The 23617-nt window shown below is 42.3% G+C and overlaps 1 protein-coding gene across 1 annotated transcript in view; it reads left to right on the top strand.

The window, feature by feature from the left end:
- Window positions 1–22963, top strand: part of WASF3 (WASP family member 3) — a 57376-nt gene extending 34413 nt beyond the window's left edge. The window contains exons 5-9 of the mRNA XM_075593192.1: window positions 4–182; window positions 9188–9363; window positions 12851–13114; window positions 20996–21351; window positions 22718–22963. Of these exons, the coding sequence (XP_075449307.1) occupies window positions 4–182; window positions 9188–9363; window positions 12851–13114; window positions 20996–21351; window positions 22718–22875 (1133 nt within the window). The 3' untranslated portion in view covers window positions 22876–22963. The remainder of the gene's footprint in view (window positions 1–3; window positions 183–9187; window positions 9364–12850; window positions 13115–20995; window positions 21352–22717) is intronic.
- The last annotated feature ends 654 nt before the right edge of the window (window positions 22964–23617 follow it).

Below are 23617 nucleotides of genomic sequence, written 5' to 3'. Positions count from 1 at the left end.
AAGTAACTTCACAGCAAGGACTGATATTTCAACAGAGGTCATTTTGTGTATGTTCTGTTTGCAGAGATGACAAAAAGGATGGCTTAAAGTTTTATACAGATCCTTCCTACTTTTTTAACCTATGGAAAGAGAAAATGCTGCAGGATACAGAAGATAAGAGGAAAGAGAAAAGAAGACAGAAGGTAATGCATGTATACAAAGAATATATTTTTAATAAGTACATTCTTAATGGTATTGTATTATTTAATACTATGTGAATTGGTTCCACAGTATAGCTGAAGAATTTGCTTTCATTATGCACGCTCTCTATGTTCTTCATCCACATACACTTCTCTCCACTGTAACCCTACATATACTCTCTGCTTAATCATTGTTTCCCAACCATAACCCCTGTTGCAGGTAGAAAAGTTCGGGTTTATGGAATTGATTCTTTCAGTTTATTTCCCTTCCTTGTTTTAGGAACACAATACTGTACATGCTTTTCCAGTAAGGTGTTCTGTAGAATACAGACCCAATACAGCTTTTACAAGCTTGCCAGTGTTGTTTAGGGAGCATTCTTTGTCTGGAGAAGAGAGAAATTGGTCTATATAGATGTTTGTTACTGTACATACACCCCCCTTTTTAAAAAAAAAAATATATTTTCGAAATGGGGCCAGTGACACTTGACATTTGATACAATTTATACTGGATCCTAATTCATAAATGGGCCTTGCCTAAACCGGTAAGTGGTGCCTGTAAATGTTAAAAAAAAAAAAAAAAAACGTAAGAAAAAAAAGGTACTGCCATAAGGCTGCATGAAATATGTACTGGGTTCTTTTTCACTAAAGAAAGATATAGATCCATTTTTAATTTTTTTTTTATTTATCATTTTTATTTATGACAGTGGAAAGTATTGGCTCTACAGAAATGCAACAAATAACTAATGGCACGCTTGTACTGTATATTTGAGCTAAATTATATTGGAAGGAATTAATTTGTAATGTATCCCTGATGATGGTAGCGTGGTGCCTGGACGTTGGAAATTGAAAGGCACAACGTTTTATTACACAACAATATTGACAGAGTAGACACTTGTAACAGCCATTAATGACCTCATGATATTTTTGTGTGTATGTACAGTATACATACACGGGTTGCCAGGTGTCCGTTTTTCACCCGGACAGGCCGGTAATTCCGATGCCTGTCCGGTATAACATTGGAGATAATACCGGACACCCATATGTCCGGTATTACCATTATTACGGCGGCAGCGGCAGCGCGAGGGCGGCAGCGGCAAACGCGGGGGCTGGTGCCGAGAGGGAGGGAGGGAGGGCGGGTCGGGACGGTGGCCGGGCAGAGCAAGCAGGACTGGTGTGATGTCCCTGATTGGAGGAGAGGACAGCCAACCAGAGGACAGCGGGGGCGGAGCCCAAACCTCGGCGGCCCAGAGACATGTTCCGGTGCTGTCTGTGTCCTGCAGCTGCAGGAAATAATGAAAGGTACAATGTGGAGGGTATATTGTATGTATTGGGGAGAGGGGGGGGGGGGGGGGTTATTGTATGTATTGGGGAGGTGCGGGGTATATTGTATGTATTGGGGAGGAGGGGGTATATTTACATGTATTGGGGAGGTGGGGGGTATATTGTATGTATTGGGGAGGAGGGGGTATATTGTATGTATTGGGGAGGAGGGGGTATATTTACATGTATTGGGAGGTGGGGGGGGTATATTGTATGTATTGGGGGAGGTGGGGGGTATATTTTATATGTATTGGGGAGGTGGGGGTATATTTTATATGTATTGGGGGAGGTGGGGGTATATTTTATATGTATTGAGGAGGTGGGGGTATATTTTATATGTATTGGGGTGGTGGGGGTATATATTATATGTATTGGGGAGGTGGGGGGTATATTGTATGTATTGGGGAGGAGGGGGTATATTTACATGTATTGGGGAGGTGGGGGGTATATTGTATGTATTGGGGAGGAGGGGGTATATTGTATGTATTGGGGAGGAGGGGGTATATTTACATGTATTGGGGAGGTGGGGGGTATATTTATATGTATTGGGGAGGTGGGGGTATATTTTATATGTATTGGGTAGGTGGGGGTATATTTTATATGTATTGGGGGAGGTGGGGGTATATTTTATATGTATTGGGGAGGTGGGGGTATATTTTATATGTATTGAGGAGGTGGGGGTATATTTTATATGTATTGGGGTGGTGGGGGGGTATATATTATATGTATTGGGGAGGTGGGGGGTATATTGTATGTATTGGGGAGGAGGGGGTATATTTACATGTATTGGGGAGGTGGGGGGTATATTGTATGTATTGGGGAGGAGGGGGTATATTTACATGTATTGGGGAGGTGGGGGGTATATTGTATGTATTGGGGAGGAGGGGGTATATTTACATGTATTGGGGAGGTGGGGGGTATATTGTATGTATTGGGGAGGAGGGGGGTATATTGTATGTATTGGGGAGGTGGGGGTATATTTACATGTATTGGGGAGGAGGGGGTATATTGTATGTATTGGGGAGGAGGGGGTATATTTACATGTATTGGGGAGGTGGGGGGTATATTTATATGTATTGGGGAGGTGGGGGTATATTTTATATGTATTGGGTAGGTGGGGGGTATATTTTATATGTATTGGGGAGGTGGGGGTATATTTACATGTATTGGGGAGGTGGGGATATATTTATATGTATTGGGGAGGTGGGGGTATATTTTATTATTGGGGAGGAGGGGGTATATTGTATGTATTGAGGAGGAGGGGGGTATATTTACATTGTATTGGGGAGGTGGGGGTATATTTATATGTATTGGGGGAGGTGGGGGGTATATTTTATATGTATTGGGGAGGTGGGGGTATATTTTATATGTATTGGGGGAGGTGGGGGTATATTTTATATGTATTGAGGAGGTGGGGGTATATTTATATGTATTGAGGAGGTGGGGGTATATTTTATATGTATTGGGGTGGTGGGGGTATATATTATATGTATTGGGGTAGTGGTGGGTATTATTATATGTATATGGGTGGTGGGGGTATATTTTAGATGTAGTGGGGGCACTTTTTATATGTATTCGGGGAGCGTGGGGGTGTGTTTTATATGTATTCGGGGGGATGCATGGGGTGATGTTTTTATATTTTTTTGGGGGGTGGGGTTGCATCTTTTATCATTGTGTCCAGTATTTTTTTGGACAAGCCACCTGGCAACCCTACATACATACATACTTACATACTTACATACTTACATTCACATAATTACATTCACATAATTACATTCACATACTTGCACACATTTACACTCTCACACATACACACATTCACTCACACTCACTCACGCACGCACGTTCACACACACACACATGACCCTAAAAGCGATAATTTAGAGGCTTCAGATAACGCACAGTATGCAGAAATGTATAGTGGGTATTACTCAGATCAGGGCCGCCAACAGAAAACGTGGGACCCGGGACAAACATTTTAAGCAGGCCCCCCCCTCCCCCCTGTGTCGGCGGTATTGCCCCCGCCGCCCCCCATTTCACACCTCACAAGCCCCCTTTCTCCCCCCCCCCCTTCCCATGTATTTCTCTCCCTTCCGTCTCACCTCACCCTCCCGCCTCGCATGTATTTCTCTCTCCTGCCTTTCACTCTTACTCCCCTCTTTTCCTCACTCACCCCCTCTCTCCTCTTCCTCCGTCAATTACCCCACGCTCACTCATTACCCTCCCCACCCGCATAATTCCCCCCACAAGATACTGTATATACCAAAAAAAAATTCCTACCCCCAATTACTTTAAACCCACCCCTCCCCTCGCCCCCCCCCAAATGCATACAATAAACCCACCTACCCAATACATATAAAAAAAACAATACATAACCCCCCCATACATATATATCTATGGGCTGTTATATACAGCGTGCGGCCGCGCGTGCCTATGAGAATGCACGTGCCGCATGCTTTTCCTGTCTATAGAAGCCGGGAGCTGCAGGTAATGTGTATGTGTGAGCGACCGGAAGTCCCTAAATAAGAATTTTTTTTTTTTTAAAGAAAAAAAAGTTTAATGTTTTTTTTTTTTTAGTTCTGCAATCATTGACACGCATACGCACGCACGCCGCGCGCACAAACATTTGAGCGCAGGGCAGTGGTGCGAAAAGATGATTTTCCTCATCTTCGCCGCTGTCTGTCGGCTCCCCTCTCCCTGCTGTGCGCGCGGCCCTTGTATAGACGTTAGTCAGCCAACAAAATTTCCGCTATATATACAGCACTTCCACTGCAGCAAGGGATTCTGGGAAATGACATGCAAATGAGCACACTGTCACTTTTTGCCTCAAAAACCATTTTTAACATGGTTCCCTATAGGCTTAAGCTTGCTGCATGGTCACAGCTTTGAGCACAGCCAGGGTTAAGGTGCATACCCAGAAAAACACCCACAGACAGCTGTTTCGACCTTGATGGGTCTGTGTGCTCATTTGCATGTCATTTCCCAGAATCCCTTGCTGCAGTGGAAGTGCTGTATGCTGGGTGATGATGGGGAAAGGCGGGGTTGCAGACCTGCCTAAGACATGCAGATGAGTGTATTTGTGTGTGTGTGTGTTGTGTGTGTGTGTGTGTGTGTGTGTGTGTGTGTGTGTGTGTGTGTGTGTGTGTGTGTGTGTGTGTGTGTGTGTGTGTGTGTGTGTGTGTGTGTGTGTGTGTATGTAATGTATGTATGTATATATATATATATATATATATATATATATATATATATATATATTATATATATATATATATATATATATATATATTGGGAAAAAAGAGAATCGCCCGATCCTTGTGTTAAAATCAGATGAACAAATTTAATAAGTCATGGACAAGACAAATGCACACTTACAATTTGTCCGATAAAATAAGGCATGTTATGGGACCAGCCCATGCACCAACTGAAGACTCCACGGTGTGTAGGTTACCACAATGGTTCCCAATCTCATGTCTGCAAAAGCCGCTATCTCCAGGAGAAAAGTTCTTTATTGAACGAGCGGTTTGTTTGCAGTGTGCGGCCGCCAATCACCTCTCCTGTGGAACACCGGGACCCGGAAATCTCTCAGTACACGTCTTCACGCTGGTGTCAGGAACTAGTCAGCCACCGTAGTTTCAATTGCCACGTAACCCTACGCGTTTCTTCCGCATACAGTTGTATTTGCATATATATATCAATCAATCAATCTCTATCTCTCACACACATTCCCGGTTAGATATATATGTATGGGGGGGTTATGTATTATTTTTTTATATATATGTATTGGGTAGGTGGGTTTATTGTATGCATTTGGGGGGAGAGATTTTTTTTAATGTATTTGGGGGTGGGAAGTTTTTTGCATTGGGGTAAGAATATTACACACACACACACCACACACCCCACGCCCCCCAATACATATGCAAATTCCCCCAAGCCTCCCAATACATATGCAAATTCCCCCAAGCCTCCCAATACATATACAAATAACCCCAAGCCCCCAATACATATACAAATACCCCCAAGCCCCCAATACATATACTAAAACCCCCAAGCCCCCAATACATATACAAATACCCCCAAGCCCCTCAATACATATAACAATTCCCCCAATACATATAACAATTCCCCCAATACATATTTAAAAAATAAGACTTACCTTGTGGATGATCAAGCCGGGTCCAGTGGATGCCGGTGGGGGGGGGGGGGGGGGGGGGGGGAAGTGAGGAGCCGGCTGGATGAGGCTGTGGAGGGCCGTGTGTGCTAGTCCCAAAACTGTTTGTAGCGCTGTGGGGGGGGGGGGGGGGGTGGGGGGGGAGGATAATGGGTTAATTCACTGCCATTAACCCTTTGTTAGTGCTAGAAGGAGCAGGCATACATTGCTCATACTTACAAAGATGTAAATGCACTGAGGGGTCTTTCTGTTGTTCTTATTTAATATTATATTTTATTTTATCATTTGTTGGATATAATAAAGGTAACAGTTTGACATTTACAAAAAATGTTAAAACAAATAGTAAGTATATCAACATTAACCCTCAATGGATTGCTAGTATGTCTAATGATTAATGAACAGAGCCCCTCCCCAGATCCAATGCACTAAACCCGAGTGGCAGGAAACTAAACACGCAAAGTATCATCACTTGTCACCTGAAAGTACCCAGCCCTGCTCCACATCAACTGTCAGCTCCGAGTCACCCTGTGCAAAGGGAGAATGGGCTGCAGTGCACTGTGATCATGCGGGTACTTACCCCCAAGCAGGGCGGCCGCAGAAGAACCTCACCCCCTGTCTCTGCTGCCCCTTCTGCGTGTATTTTGCTCGGGACACACTGACCCCCAATCCCTGCATGCTCCTGCTTTGTGGGGGGGGGGGGGGGTGGAAGGAGGCGATACTGCGGGGGTTGCCATGTGGGGGGGGGGGGGGGGGGTGGGGGGGAGGATAATGGGTTAATTCACTGCCATTAACCCTTTGTTAGTGCTAGAAGGAGCAGGCATACATTGCTCATACTTACAAAGATGTAAATGCACTGAGGGGTCTTTCTGTTTGTCTTATTTAATATTATATTTTATTTTATCATTTGTTGGATATAATAAAGGTAACAGTTTGACATTTACAAAAAATGTTAAAACAAATAGTAAGTATATCAACATTAACCCCTCAATGGATTGCTAGTATGTCTAATGATTAATGAACAGAGCCCCTCCCCAGATCCCAATGCACTAAACCCGAGTGGCAGGAAACTAAACACGCAAAGTATCATCACTTGTCACCTGAAAGTACCCAGCCCTGCTCCACATCAACTGTCAGCTCCGAGTCACCCTGTGCAAAGGGATGAATGGGCTGCAGTGCACTGTGATCATGCGGGTACTTACCCCCAAGCAGGGCCGGCCGCAGGAAGAACCTCACCCCCTGTCTCTCTGCTGCCCCTTCTGCGTGTATTTTGCTCGGGGACACACTGACCCCCAATCCCTGCATGCTCCTGCTTTGTGGGGGGGGGGGGGGGTGGAAGGAGGCGACTACTGCGGGGGTTGCCATGTGCGGAGGGGGAGGGTTGCCAGGTGCGGAGGGGGAGGGGGTTCCGATGCTGCGGGGGCCCGGCAGCTGGTCACAGCAGTTGCTGCAGGCACCAGCCCCACCATGCTGCTTCCGCATGCGCCGGGCCTCCCTCTCATGCTGGCGCGCCGGAAGCTTAGCCCAGCTGCTGACATCCGGCGCTGCCAATAGGGAGACCAGGCAAAGCGTTTTTTTTTAATTTAATTAACTGGCGCCCGGCCACGCAAGGGGCCCGGACAGCCGGGCCCCCCTGACTCACGGGCCCCCGGGACGCCAGTGCCCTTTGTCCCCCCCTCTAGGCGGCCCCTGACTCAGATACAGGAAAAAGAACACAAGTCTGTGACATCACTGGGATGAAGAAATTAAAATGTTAGTGGGCCGGACATATCGCAAGAAGAAATGACCATCGTTGGACAAAGATGATGCTTCACATTTGACACAATTTATACTGGATCGTAATTCATAAATGGGCCTGGTTTTCACCGGATATCAAAATACCAAGAGGATGAACAAAAGTAAGATTAGGGAATGAAAATTGAATGGAGCAACATGGAGTAGAGAGGCTTACAACTGCAGTACCTGGAAGATCATTGGGGGGGTTGTTGCATCCAGCAGTAGATTATCCAGGGTTTAAGATGATCTAGATCTACCGTATTTCCTGATTGTAAGACGCAGGTTCTTTCCCTTTTTCACGTTGCTGAAATAGGACTGCGTCTTACAATCGATGTACTTGAAAAAACCAACAACAATAAAAAACAGCCAGGGGGCGCTGCTGGAGATGCGGCCGGATTTCTGTGTGCAGCAAACATGTCTGCGATCACGGCCCCCCCTCCTCCCCCCTCGTGCAGAGAGAGATGCTGGAGATGCCGTCCGGGGTCTACAGCATAGCTGCGATCACGCCCCCCTCCTCCCTCCGTGCAGAGAGATCACAGCGCCCCCTCCCTCCTCCTCCATAAGGTGCAAAGAGTTGAGATGCCGGACGGCCCGGGTCTGTCTTCACATTGCCCCCCTGTCAAGTGTGTGTGTGTGTGTGTGTGTGTGTGTGTGTGTTTATCTCTCTGTGTGTGTGTGTGTGTGTGTGTGTATCTGTGTGAGTGTGTCTGTGTGCCTGTCTGTCCTTCCATTCTCTCTCTTCCCCCCCTTCCCCCCTTCCCTCCTATCCCTCTCTCCCCCTTCCCTCCTATCCCTCTCTCCCCCCTTCCCTCCTATCCCTCTCTCCCCCCTTCCCTCCTATCCCTCTATCCCCCCTTCCCTCCTATCCCTCTCTCCCCCTTCTTCCCTCCTATCCCTCTCTCCCCCTTCTTCCCTCCTATCCCTCTCTCCCCCTTCTTCCCTCCTATCCCTCTCTCCCCCTTCTTTTCTCCTTTTCTCTTCCCTCTTTTCTCTTCTCACTCCTCTCTCTCCCAGAAAAAAATTCTGCACATTTAATATAGTTTTTGTTTCCCCCCCCCCCCCTATTTTTTTTATTAAATCAAGGGTGCGTCTTAGAATCTAGGAAATAGGGTATATACACGCAGACATGTTATGCATATACGCGTACATTCTGTAGTTAAACAGCTGAGACGACTGATGCTGTACAGGGGGCCAGTTTTTCGGCTTCCTGGTTTTATTCACTTTTTAGGTAGGCATATAAAAACATACCGTACACACTTATACCATATTAAAAAAAAAATAGCATGCATACATACACATACAATAATTGGATGTTTTTAGGGGGGAAAATTGCACTTTATTTTGAATAAATACTTTTATTGTAAAATCCATAGATGCTACATGTTTTTGGGAGGGGAAAACACAGATGTAAAATCTGTTCTGGTTTTCTTGCATGTGGAATTTCTGTAAACTATCTATTCACACAAAGTATATGCACATATTACACACAATAGTGCTTGCCACGGCAGTACTCAGAAGATTTTTGACCCACATTTATAAATTTAGTGGCAAATACCATAGATTGTGAAATGGACATTGCCAAAAACAACTATATCATTTTCACTCTTTGTGCTGAATGGTATCTGTGCTTTCCATAATTGTCACCCTTTCCTGTTAATCTCCTCTTTCTTTTTCGCTTAAAGCATTTTATCTTTTGTTTTTCTCTCCATGTTTATTGCTTTGTTTCTCTCTCTTCTTTGCATGTCAGGAGCAAAAGCGTGTAGATGGAACTGCACGGGAGGTGAAAAAAGTTAGAAAAGCCAGGAACAGACGACAAGAATGGAACATGATGGCATATGATAAAGAGCTTAGACCTGACAACCGATTGTCTCCAAATATATACCAAGGAGCATCTTCTGAAGGATCACTATCCCCTGATACTAGGTCTGTGAACAATAAAGCTGCCTGCCATGTGAAATCTGTTCAGCAGGATTTTTGTATTCACATTTGCTGCCTTGAAAACCACACATTGGCAAGTTGATGTTGATTAAACTCAATATTGCACCACCAATTTTTATTTTAATGGAGTATTTTTGTTGGAAAGATTCATGTTCATGAATAAATTCTACAAATTGCAATCTCTGAGCATGAATTTTATACTACAGATATCGTCACAATTTTCCTGTTTTTGTTTAACCAACTTCTGCAGTGTTCTGCAAAGTTACAATGTGCAATGAAGGATTCAGTGGATGTTCATGGTTTCATAGAAGTTGAACTCCAGTGTATACAGAACAGAAATGTACAGCTGCACCTTGAAAAAGAGAATGCTATGAGTTATACTGTGGGGCAAATATACAGTACATGTAAATAGGCCTGTGCTCGTGTAAAGTTCCAGGGACCTGGTCCTTATTTAGGATTCCCCCTAAAAAAAATTGTTAGTACTTCTAGGTTTAGTTAATGGTTAATTTTGCATTGATTTAATCTTGAAAACGTAGCCTGTTGATACCCATTGAGGAATGATCTTGCATCACCCGTTGTAATGTACTTAAATTGTATTTAAAATGTCTATGTCCTAACATAAAGAAGAAGAAGCAGGCACACGGTCTTACTCAAAAGGAGGTTTACAGTAATGTGCCATAAAGTCCCACGTTTCGGCAGTCAAATACTGCCTTTCTCAAGGTGAAAGGCAGTATTTGACTGCCGAAACGTGGGACTTTATGGCATATTAAACCTCCTTTTGAGTAAGACCGTGTGCCTGCTTCTTCTTCTTTGTACTGGAACATTTGGGACTACAGGAGCTCCCCAGGACCAGCGCACAGGCAGCTAAGTACCCCACCTCTATTACCATTGATATTGAGTGCGTGTCTCATCCTCTGTCTATGTCCTAACATAGACATAAGTAGAGAGATACAGGTGTCAGGCTGTGTATTCAGAATATCTTTTGAAAGCATTTTGCAGTATTTACAAAGGTTAAAAACCACTGCCTTATCTATCTAAAGACCCATACAATAAAAACTTATTAACTATATACCTACGTTCTCATTTTATCCCTAATGTGTAAGTAAAGAGTGGCTTCAGTAAATTAATAGTTTCAATAATACCCATTATTGGTATTATGTATAGTGTATTAAAATATTCAGAGTGGTGTTTTAATGATGCTGATGTGATACAAATGATCAGACGTTAACAGGAAATAAATGGTGTTCTTAAATTAAATAATTTTGACAGTAAGCATACATGAAGCTATAAGACTTCAATTTAGAGGTTAATGCTGTTCTTTTCGAATAGATCATGTATTTTGGGCCATTGGGAATTTAAAAAGTTTGATATGTTAAATTTTAATAATTGACATTTAGACAGTTTACATTTTTTAAGAATACTACAGAGTATCCTTTTATTTCAGTCAGATTTGTACTTCCTCGTTTGCATTGCTGATTTACCCCTGTGATGGCATAAATGCACAAAAAAGGGCAAGGGTCTATAAGGGGTTTTTCATTTAAATGTGGTGGTGCCCTGGTCGGCATTATTGCAGTTTAATGTGTAAGCTCTATGGTGTTTACTGTGGGAACTAGATTACAAGACATGGCAGAATAATGTATTGCGTTCTCTGACTGCGCCAGGAATGTGACTGGTTTGAGAACCTGTTAAATACAATTATCTGAAACTGAAATCAGTTTCTGGGGATGCACAGAAAAGAGCAGTTACACCGCACACTTATCGATGTAAACTGTATGTTTGATCAAGGCCTTTTGGGCTCATATTAAACTTCCATCTATTTTTTTTTTTTTTTTATGGATTCATAAAGAATTAAAACAATAAAAATTATATTTAAAAAAAAAATAGATAAATCTTGCAACTTCAATTTGTCCCAGTGACCTGGTGATCTTTGTATTTTTATCCATCACATTGCACATTGCAACTGCCTTTGTTTTGTGGATCATCTGAAATTTACTTCAGTTGCTTGTAATTTCGGAGCTTTAGTTTAATTCAGAAAACCTATCCTTTATTCTGCAATGTTTTGTAATTTGAGTTAAGTTTTGCTGTATGGCTGCTAGCCTGTCTTTGCATTGCTGCGATGGCATCAAATGCAAACTAGGAAATAGAGATGTAACTGAAATTATTTATTTATTTTTTTATTACACCTTTTTTGTTATTTTTCCTAAGACTCGCATATATTGTCATAGCTATTGAAAATGCGGCATAATACCAAAGAAAATCTTACTAATACACTGAGAGAGGACGACACAAAACAAATGACGCCGACCCTTGTGTTTTTTTAAATTTGGTGAAGTCATTATCTCTAAGGAGAATATGCATTGGTTGGCTAAATATCTAAAGATGCGCGGGATCATTACACGGGTCCAAATATCTTCTTCTTCTTTATTTTTTAAGAAAATTGTAAATCATCATCTTTAATATCACTTCTTAGGTTGCTCACCTTTTAAAAAAAGTCAGTGTGATGCCAAAACAATAGAAGTAACCAATTTGAGCATTCTTGGCTTCGTGTATAAATCTGCAGCTTCTGTGCAGTGCATTAACATATTATTTCAGCGGGAGAAACTCAAGATCTAACAGAAACAAATTTAAGAGCCCATTCAAATCAAGAAAAGAAGAGTGGGAGAAAACATTGGCATAGAATTTGAGATTGATCCAGCTTCACTGCGACAGGCAGGGAGCATGAAAGAAGACAAAATGCCCAAAGGGTTGGTCATTTTTATTGTTGTACTGAAAACCCTGGCTTTTTGCTGCTACTGCTGCCTGCCTGTCCTGTTCCCAGGGTCGTTGCTGTTATGTTCATGAAGACTTTTTGCCAGCATGTCGAGATTGCATGACTATCGCTTAACCCAGGATGTATTCACATAACTTCATGGATGAACTATATAGATTTTGCTAAGATTTACCCTTTTCGTACTTTTTCTCACTTATAAGAAAAAAGTGGATTTATGTTATGTTTGGCTGTTTGTCTAATCTTAGTTTTGCACATGTGTATAATGTGTTTGACACTAATATTTTTAATACAGCATTCACACTAGAGAGCAGAGGACAGGCTCTGGTGTGAGAAATGTGCATGTCTCTACTTAAACACTGTTTCAACTATAACATGAATTTGACTAATTACAATGATGGTTTTACTCACATACTGTAGGAATCGATAAACCTCTATTGGCTATGTGATAGTAAAAAAAACATTCAAATCGTAATGATTTGTTTAATGTTCTTATTAAAATAACCTTACTATTCAAACTATCTAGAATGTAAGCCTTTTAACGTGATGGTTTCTCTAAGAGCTTGCTTATTAACACTCTTGTACATTAAATTACCAATAATAATTTTGTCACTGGTATTTTTTCGTTTAGGAAAGCAACTGTCAAATGTCACTTTGTAGTTGGAAAGCCATAAGGTATACCTCTTTTGTTTCTCTCCCTACAAGGTCTCATGTATCGGATGTTACAGATTATTCCTTTCCTGCAACTCCAAACCACTCTCTTCACCAGCAGCCCATGACACCTCCATATGTCGGGTCAGGAGATCCACAACAGCGTATTGGCTGCAACCAAGTACATGAACATGACTACAGATCGTCATCTGGGACACTTAGACATGCTACCTTAAATAGACCTCAGCAACCACCTCCTCCCCCTCCATCAGCTATGGATGGGCCGCATCAAGTTCCAATCGCATCTTCTGAATGCAGGCAAGCAAAAAAAAAAAAGTGTGTGTGTGTTAAACTCAATTGACTTGGTTTTTGCAAGTCTCCATTGTCCATACAGCTGCGGCCGCCTTTATCCTAATGCGGCCGGATCCGCGGCGCTCTGCTAACCGTGGCCAGATGCTGTATATTTTCTGTTTTTCCGTAGCGCTTTCTGGTATGTTAGCGCTCGGATTTTTAACGCTGTCCGCTATACTGCAATACCGTCTAAAAACACGGGTGGGCGTTCGCGAGCTGTTGTCTTAAAAGTCTAATAAGTCTAATGCATTATGTCTGTGTGCGCGCGCAGTATTTGTAAAATGGAGGATTTACAGTATACAGTATTACAAAAATATAGCGTTAAGTCTTCGAATATAAAATGATCACATTTCTATACAGTACTGTATTATTTTGTAATCAGTACTTTTACTTGTTTTCATACTCTTTTTATACAGTATTATGCATGTACCGTACAGTACTGTATGTCTCATTTGAACATTGTTGAAACACATAGGCGTGTTACAGTATCACATTTCGGCGCGTTCAGCGCTCTCCCTCTCGCCCCCACACACACATGGCTAAAGTACTATTTCAACTTCTTATCTACAGTTCAGTACACCTCTTCCAGCCAGATGGCTTTCTGGTTTCAATCATCCCGAACCGGTCATCACATTCCTGCGTGTATAACGTACAGAGCCTGGTGTCACATTTCAGCGCCTGTGTGTAATCCTCTTTGGGAAGGGACCTAGTTGATGATTAATGCGCATGCATGTATAACTTTACAATCATGTAGAAGTTCAAGTCTGGGGGGGGAAAAATCTTTTTTTTTTTTGTTTCGTTTCCAGACGTGTACCTGCATAAAAATTCTTGTTCTGATATTCTATCGGTACTGTAGATTTTTAATGTTACACTGGTCATTCACATGCTTTATGTAATTTTTATTGATTTGGGGGTCTAGGGATCAAAACATTATGATGACCTGTTGAAAAAATGTCTTTGAACTAAAGTACAGTACTGCTAATCCTTCATGCAGCTTTACCCCCCTCCCCCCCGCAGACACACACAAGGCTCAAGGATTTCAACTTCTTATCGACACCTCTCGAAAACCATTCATTTTCAAAAACTTGGCTTTGTGCTTTTAATTGCCCAAAGCCGAGCGTCACATCTCTGCGCCTGCGTGTAATCCTCTTTGGGAAGGGACCTAGTTGATGATTAATGCGCATGCGTGTATAACTTCACAATCATTTTCAAATGCTTGGCTAATCCCTTATGCTAATCCATTATGATGACACCCCCCCAACCCTTTGAGGCTTTGTTTACGGTAACGCATGCACACTTGTGATAAACCCTTCTCGAATTGAATATGTTAATCTGATTATGTAACCAATGAATAAAAATGTAAGCCTTCTTGAAGAATCCCCCCCACACATTCACAGTGAATTTAAAGTTCAAAGGAAAAAAATGGGAATGTAATGAAATATTTATTTTATTTTATCAGGAATAAAAAATACAAATAATCATTTTCAGTGTTTATCTTCTTTGTACACGTACAGTAGTGTACAGTAGTTCTTCTGTCAGTTGAAATTTGAGGGCCGGTGCATAATCATGGAAGAATGAAAAATACAAATAATCATGAATAATGCACATTTATAATAATTAAAACAGTAATACAAATTTTTACTCTATTTCGTCATGGCCACATTGCATTCTGTAGTTCATTGAGAGAGAGGGGGGGGTTTGTGTAAATCATGACTAGATACACTATACACACAGTTCACACAATTTACACATGATACCCCCCTCCCCCCACCCGTCCTTTTTGTAGTGCAGCCAGCTGTCTCTGAAAAGGAAAGAAAAAATTAGTGCATATAATTGCATTATGTACAATAAAACTACTCCATATTGGACTAATGTATGACTACTGTCAAACTACTGTATACTGGAACTATTGTACTGTAAAATACTTTGCAACAAGATTGGTAGTGCAGCCAGCTCTCTCTCAAAATTAAAAATTAGTGCATGCTGTATACTGTAAAACAATCTGTGCCATACTTACCTGTATCATGCTGTACTTGGTGTGCCTGTACTTAACATACTACAGTACAGTACTATACTACCTTCCTGTTGCTTGCCCATTACGCTTTATCACAATGGGCAACACAGTCGCAATATGGTCTATATATTTATTACAGCATTCCACGGTGAGCACATCGTTCCAAAAACTCATTGTGCCATTCGCCAACTCAAACTTTTTTGAGGGTTTCACCACTTTTCGGATATGGTCCTTTAGCTGACGCCAGACCATTTCGATAGGATTGAAGTCTGGCGATTTGTCATTGGAGGGGGAAAAAAGGAGAAGTAGTTAAAGAGATTCACAGTAAACAGTGGGAAAAAATGAGACACGGTTACTGTACTTACTCCGCTGGCGTCTTCACCCAGTTGATAACGCAGGCAAGAATATGCGCAGTTGACGCATTGTGCCAGCAGCAACCGTTGTCCTGGTAGAAACGGTGACTATCTGGGAATTCACGCGTGATGTATTCCACAATCTCAGGCACTATTTGCTCTTGGAAAAAAACTTTATTCATGATTCCTGTAACAAGAAAATAGTGCTCAAAATAATGCACACTACAGTAGTACAGTACAGTGCTTAAGGCTACAGCATGTGACTTTGTGCATTATTATACTGTACCATCAAAGATGACGATGCATCCTGGTCCACGCCTAGAGATGGCACCCCACACAGGCATCTTCACTGGGTGTTTTGGACGCGGCTTCATAGATACGTGTCCTTTTATGTGGAATGCAAAGGTGGCAAATCTCTCCAGAGATACATTACTCGTCAGTAAAGATGCAATCCTGAAAAGTTTCGCCAGTGTCGATCCATGCCTGTGCCTGGACCACTCTCTTTATCTTGTTGACGTCCCTTATCATAGGGTACGCTCTGTAATGACAAGGAATAATTTTATAGGTACAGTACAGTTTATTAAACCACACTTTTCACCTCCTGTACTAACCTCACACGTCCATATTTCCATCCAATTCTGCGTCTCATCTTAATGATGGTCTCTGATATGGTTAGATTGTGATTTTTCTGCAGAGTGTCTTTGATCCTTAAGGCACTCTTCTCATCATTCTCTTCTCTTATTCTGTCAACCAGAACAGTTGTCTCCCTACAGTTTAAAGGAAAAACAACAATACGTTACAGTAGGCCACCAGTACAGGTACATTTATGCTCGGGCCTACAGTATGGCCAAATATAGATATTACTTTAATAGAATATTTATACTGTATAAATATACAGCGATAACAATAAAAATAGATTCTGTATAGAATAGTTATATAAATATACAGCGATAACAATAAAAAATAGGTAGATACTGTATAGAATAGTTATATAAATATACAGCGATAATAATAGATAGGTACAGTACTTACGCGGTAGTTACCGTTGGTGTCCTCTTTACTTTTTTGGTCTTGCCATGGGCATGATAGCTCACGGTTGCTGCGGCACAACGAGGCCAGAAGTACTTAGCCAGCGTTGAATATCCGCAATTGGTTGTCCTCGTGTACATCTCCTTTATTCTCATGCTGAGATCCTTAGAAATCTTTTTAACAGGCATCGCTGCGTGTAGAAAGAAATACAAGCACAAGAATGTATATTCGATGTTTAGTCTGTGTATTCAATGTGCAGTGAATCCACAAAATGGATGGTTTATTTATACTTTAATGAGTCACATTAGAATACGCCCACTTTTAACACCTGCACCTCGTCGCCATGCATAAAAGGTGACACACATTGCATAGCCTCCCACTCGATGATCTGTATCTGAACTTGCCCTTGTCCAGATACTGCATTGTGCCATCTGCTTCCATGGATCAACCCCGATTCTACGGACGCAGGAACCCACTCGCCTTTGCCGTGCCTGTCATGCAGAAAAAGCGAAAGACAGCAGCCGTTTCCAAGCCAAGGCCAAAGCGAAAGGCTAAGGCTAATAAAGAAAACCTTCTGACGACTCCAAAGGCTACAGGTAAGGCTTTAAAGAAGCCTTATTATGTCAAGAAGAAATTCGGTGATGTACACTCAAACCAAAACAAATGATCACCTTCTGCATCACTCCTCTCCGCCGCTGCCGCTTCTCTCCCGGAAATCCACAGGACACCTCCATCACTCCTCTCCGCCGCTGCCGCTTCTCTCCCGGAAATCCACAGGACACCTCCATCACTCCTTGACGACGCTGCCGCTTATCTCCAGGGAACCCCCATCTCATCCTCTTATGCACCCATCCACCAGATGTCCACAGCACCCCATGCACAAGATCCAGCTCGTTAGACCGCATGCGGAATGGGTTAAGTGTCGATATCCCTGGGAACTCTATGCTGCTAAAGATAGATCTTCTTTTAGAGACCATGCTAAATATGGATCAACGGATGGAGAAGATGGATCAACGGATGGAGAAGATGGATCAACGGATGGAGAAGATGGATCAACGGATGGAGAAGATGGATCAACGGATGGAGACTGACCTGACATAGCGGGGATACATAATTTGCTCGGATTTCATGCCCCTGTATCTCGGACGCCGGAGCAGGAGTGTGGCATGGATGGGATGAATGGGACCTTCAACCTTCCAACGCCAAGCGCACCCCCTCCATCAGAAAAATGTGTTCATGTATGTCGTTGACGAGGATGTCATGACAACCCCGTCAAGACCACGCCAGGAGGCAACACTGACAAGGAGACCAAGACAGGAGGAAAGCATCCTCCCAGACAACCTACCCTCGCTCGCCGCCACAAGCACACTCGCTCCCAGAATCCAACCCACATACGCTTGCATTGAGACGGTGCCCGACATCATCCTGCGCGAGCTGCCCCAACCACTCAGGGAGAAGTATAGGTTTGCAAGTGCTCGTATACCCCAGAGACATGCCTTGTTAATTTTCAAGCACCACGTGCCATACTCGTTGTACTTAGGGTGGGCCCACAATGTGAACTATGAAGGGAATCGCGAGAAAAAGGCTCTTCCTGAAAATTTGAGAGACTATTGTGGAGGAATTGCGGCGCTATTTTTCAATTACCGATCCTTTAATGAAAATCGTGCGAGACTCCATTAATGGCATTTTGCGGCATACAAGACAATCTGCTGGGGATCGAATTCGCTTCGTGATTGGTCGTCTGTTAAAATGTTGATTCATTTCTGACTTGTTCATTGTTTAAAATTGTATTCTAATATGTTTTTTTAAATATACCTGTATGTTTTTAATTACAGTACACCATTAATGTTTTTTTACTTACAGTATTCCCAATAAAAATAATGTTGATTGTTGTAGATTGTATTCATACTGTCAATGTTTTTACTGTATTGGACACCATCAATGTATTTGTACTTACTGCACCCACCAATAAAATAAATTGCTGTTTTTTAAAAATATACCTGTATGTTTTAATTACAGGCATACCCCACATTAACGTATGCAATGGGACCGAAGGATGTATGTAAAGCGAAAATGTACTTAAAGTGAAGCACTACCTTTTTCCCACTTATCGATGCATGGTCTGTACGGCAATCGTCATATACGTGCATAACTGATGTAAATAACACATGTGTAACAGGCTCTATAGTCTCCCCGCTTGCGCACAGCTTCTATACAGGTAGGGAGCTGGTATTGCTGTTCAGGACGTGCTGACAGGCGCATGCGTGAGCTGCCGTTTGCCTATTGGACGACATGTACTTACTCGCGAGTGTACTTAAAGTGAGTGTCCTTAAAGCGGGGTATGCCTGTACAGTACACATTAATGTTTTTTTTACTTACTGTGCATTACAGTACATCAAAACCGTATTAAAATGCATTATCTGTATTTGTATTATTACAGTAGAACACACATACTGCACTGTAATACATGTACAGAATAAATGCATACTTTTTATTTTTGGGGTTTATTATACAGTATGTAAAAAAGTATGTAAAAAAGCTCAGTTATTCTATCCTAATCAATAAAAATGGCACTGATTCAGATTCAGCAGTGTGCAAGCATCGTTACAAAAAGTGATATTATCCATCGAAATCCCTCCATTTGTCGTTCTCAGCCCGATGACAAAGTTTCTTTTCTTAGGAAAAAAAATAAAAGTATTACTGTAATGCTTAGTTGAAACTAGTCAGTCCCCTAAAGAAGTTCCCACAGTCAGTCCCTGCAGTCCCCTCGGTCAGTCCCAACAATTATTTTCTTGGGGGGCGTCTCTTGTTCACATACAGTACACGCATGTGCCTAGATGTGATGAGACGCATACTGAGACGCTGCGTAGCCAATGATATTGCTGGACTACATTTTGGCGAATGGTGACTACAAGGACTAATTAACCATAAGCAAAGCGATTGATTACAGGAGAATCGCTTTACTGTGCATTGATATTGATATGATAAAAAAATAATTACATACGGCAGCTGTACCCACCATAGACTTTGCCATTCGGTTGGCGCTGAGCCACTGCCAGTCCCGTAGTCTTGATTATACACGTAGTTGACAGGTGACAGTGGGCCTGCTACACCTGTAGTTGACGGCTGATGAAGCTGGAAATCGCTTTGGTACATGCAAGCTTGCTGGTATCTGTACGTGAAATCCTGCTTACCAGGCGGGGGCAGATAGCAAGGGTTGCAGATAGCAAGGGTTGCCGGTCAGCAGGTTTTCACAGACTGTCGGACCGTTATTGGAAGCCGGTACTGGCGCTGGCGCATTGCTTACCTGTGACTGACGATTCTTAGTTGGTTTTACCATGATCTTTCGCCTTTTGAACTCTCCATGATCAAATACTGGAAAATTCAGGGGCAACACACCAATACCCTCCTCCTGTAACTCCGGGTGCAGGAGCAATACGAAAAAAACGTGGATCGATACATAATTTTTTCCTTATCGCATGCTTCCACCCCAGAGCATCTGGTGAAAATTTGTAAAAGTCATAATTTTCGATAAAATATTGATAAATTTGACCAACTGTGGCCATCTTATCTGCTGAACTAATTGCTGACCATGTTAAATAAGCGTACGTTATGTTGGGCTTTAGGAACACGGACTGCAGTGGTGTACTCATCTCTGGACCTCTCTGGACAATGGAATAGAACACCAGACACTTTGCATGTAGTTTTTAATATGAAACGCCTAAATAGATACAATGTTGTACAACTTCTTCAGTACCAAGGTCAATTCACAAAGGACCACTGTGGTATTTTTTAAACACCTGCAAGTCGACACATTACTGAAGCGCATGCGCATTACAATTCATGAATATCTGCCACCTGGCGGATACTCGAAGAATTGCAACCAATTAAATCCGAAACATTCTCATTAAACATATCAGGCGCGGGTGACGCCGGCATAATTGCAACATACATACGGCACGAAAGCCGCACGAACGCGGCGAAGCGCGTGGCATTCGGAAAAGGTCACCGGACAATATCGGTGAAGTGTTAGAATAAAAGGGTCGCGGCTGTAGAGTTACAGGTTTATGACAAACTAGGATTAGGGTTAGAAAAAGAAGTACTGGACCATAGACTCCTGATTGCGGATAGTTTGGCAATACTACTGTATTTGGTTTTCATACCACTTAACCTTTTTGATTTTTGAAAGGATATCTAGTAGAAATAGATTGTGTATACACAATTACATTGGAAAACACAGTTTTTGTCATTTTCCCTTAGTTACATTGGATTTATACAACCTGGCCCATATGCTACTGTTTTGGTTATTTGGTTGAGTAATATTGCAATAAGACTGATATTTATAAAGTATTGATCAATTAGTAGGAATTAGACTGTTGTACATGTTGTTGTGTTGCAGCAGTTACAAATAGCTGCCCTACTAATAGTTTTACATATTTTTCTATCTTTAAGGAGGGTGCTACCTCCGCAGATGATGGAACATTACCCTACAGGATCTCCTCTCCCGCCTCCACCAGTAATTCCTTCAGCTCAGACTGCTTTTGTTAGTCCTCTTCAGCATCCTGTACCTCCATCCCAAGCAGGACAAATATCTGGACCTACATATGGAGCTTCTCCACCCCCTCCTGGGCTAATCGCTTCGGCTTCACCTGGGCCTCCACCTCCAGCTCCATGGCCTCCTGCTTCTGCCTCGTCTCTCACGTCTTCTCTAATGCATTTCATCAAAGGGTCAGATGCTAAACGACAAGACACTACACATGGTCTAAGCAGTGACGCTCGTAGTGATCTTCTTTCTGCCATTCGAATGGGTAAGTGAAAATTGCTGCAGAGAAATTACATTTATTTATTAAGGCTAAGAAGAAAAGCCTAGAAACAGAGTTGGACAGCAGATTACCACATGGCCCACCTAGTCTGTCCATTGCTGATCTGTTGTAAAACAGACACTAAACAGCCTTGTGTCTATATAAGCCTGTTTGAATTCCCTTACTGTATTAGCCCCTACAATCTGTGTTGGGAGACTATTTCATGAATTCACCACCCTTTCCATTAATAACTACTTCCTCACATTTCCCTTTCGCCTGTCGCCCTCCAGCTTCAGAGCATGACCTATTGTTCTAGCATTTCTCTTTCTCTGAAATGTTTCCCTCCGGTACTTTGAAACTTTAAATAAATGTAGGACTTCAACAATCAATTCCTCATGTGCTTTAATGTACAGGCCTTTAACTTTACAGCTGTCACATGCAAGAAACGAGTTAATCAAGTGCCCACGTATTTCATGAATTCATCTCTCATTGATCCCCATGTGGTAAAATAGGTACAAAATACCCTGATAGATTTGCATGTGTTCAGCATGCCTCTCGCAGGGTGCACTAAAATGGTGTTCACTGCTAGCAATCTTTAATAATTTAAGCGGTAATTTAAGTGCCTATCTAGCGATCCTTAATAGCCATCACTGTTTGTTAATAAACCCCTGAATACCAGTTTACTGAGTGAGGTAAGTTTACACATTACTGTCCAACTTGGTCTTTTTAAAAAAAATTGTGCCCCTCCACTCCGGCTTCTCCCCACGCGTGCCCCTCCACTCCGGCTTCTCCCCACGCGTGCCCCTCCACTCCGGCTTCTCCCCACGCGTGCCCCTCCACTCCGGCTTCTCCCCACGCTTGCCCCTCCACTCCGGCTTCTCCCCACGCGTGCCCCTCTGTCTGACGACACAACAGAGGTAGCCCACCCAGTCGGTGATTGCTGATGTTGGGCTTCACTTCCGGTGTGGCTTGGCTTATGTGTTCCCGTAGGACCACATGGATGGGCTGCTGCCGGCTTAGGATCAGCACCACAGGCTGGCCCCAGGGACTGCGGTGGGGAGAGACTGTGGACCGTATTTTGCCCACACCTGGTCTAGAATGATCAGAGTTTAGTGTGCATTGAAATTCATTACCAAGCCAAACCACACACACCTTTTTACCCCTTTTGTTTTGTTAGGTAAATTTTACTGCATGAAATGGCAAATGTATTCTTTAAAGACTGATCAAAACATTGTTTGCATTTCAGAAAAATAGATATAAATATTTTAGCTATAGCCTTTGTTTAGAGATTTTTATCCAAAAACTGTTTGGCACCTTCCAATGTTAAGTTTTACTTTATGCTTTAACAATATAATTTCTTCTATATGAACAGGGATTCAGTTGAAAAAAGTGCAAGAGCAACGTGAACAAGAAGCAAAGCGTGAACCTGTTGGAAATGATGTTGCAACTATTCTTTCCAGGCGCATTGCTGTTGAGTACAGCGATTCTGAGGATGATTCAGAGTTGGATGAAAATGATTGGTCCGATTAAGTGGACATTATTCACATGAAACACATTTCATTCACTTGCCCCCAAGATCCACTCTGCATCATGATCTTCATAAAATCAGTCATGACAACCCTGGGCTCTTAAAATATTTGCGGGTTTAATTGGCATAAGTGTCTACAGCAATTGGTGACTTCAGAAAATCATTTGGCTCAGTGAGGGATTGTGTAGGTGTAATCAAACCCCTATAGTGCAGAACGTCAGAGAATCTCAGGGACACAGGGGGAAGATGATAGTGATAATCTCAATAGTTCAGGCTGTACAATATTGATCCCAGCCCTTGAAGCTTAGATAGCAGAGTGAGTTTTTTTAGTAGCTTAAACAATATGGTCTTGATGTAAACCATTTTTTTTATTTGGCATTTCTATAAATAGTGTTTTAATATAGGGTTCAGAAGATAGTATTATGTTGTGCATACGAGTGCCACAAAGCCAGCAAATGTTGGGTTTCTCACCAGAAAGTAAATCAAGCTTCATTTCCTTCCTGTCTGCTTAAATCCATTGGCATTGCACTTCCTTTTTCACTGTGTGCAGCTGGCTAATGTATTTGAGGTGTATTGTTCAGGGGATATGAAGCTAAAAGTGATGTAAACTTTTGCACTGTTTAAAAATAATACACTGTTTTAATATAGAAAAGACTGTGAATGCTGTCAAACACTGTTGGGTATTTCGGTATGTTCTATAGTGGGGAATTTCCTCCTGACCTATTTTTGTTTACATTTTTTTTA

Source organism: Ascaphus truei, chromosome 3 (assembly GCF_040206685.1).
Source record: "Ascaphus truei isolate aAscTru1 chromosome 3, aAscTru1.hap1, whole genome shotgun sequence".
Lineage (NCBI taxonomy): Eukaryota > Metazoa > Chordata > Amphibia > Anura > Ascaphidae > Ascaphus > Ascaphus truei.
The sequence above is the reverse complement of the archived record's forward strand: the minus strand, read 5'-3'. Positions and strand labels throughout refer to the sequence as shown.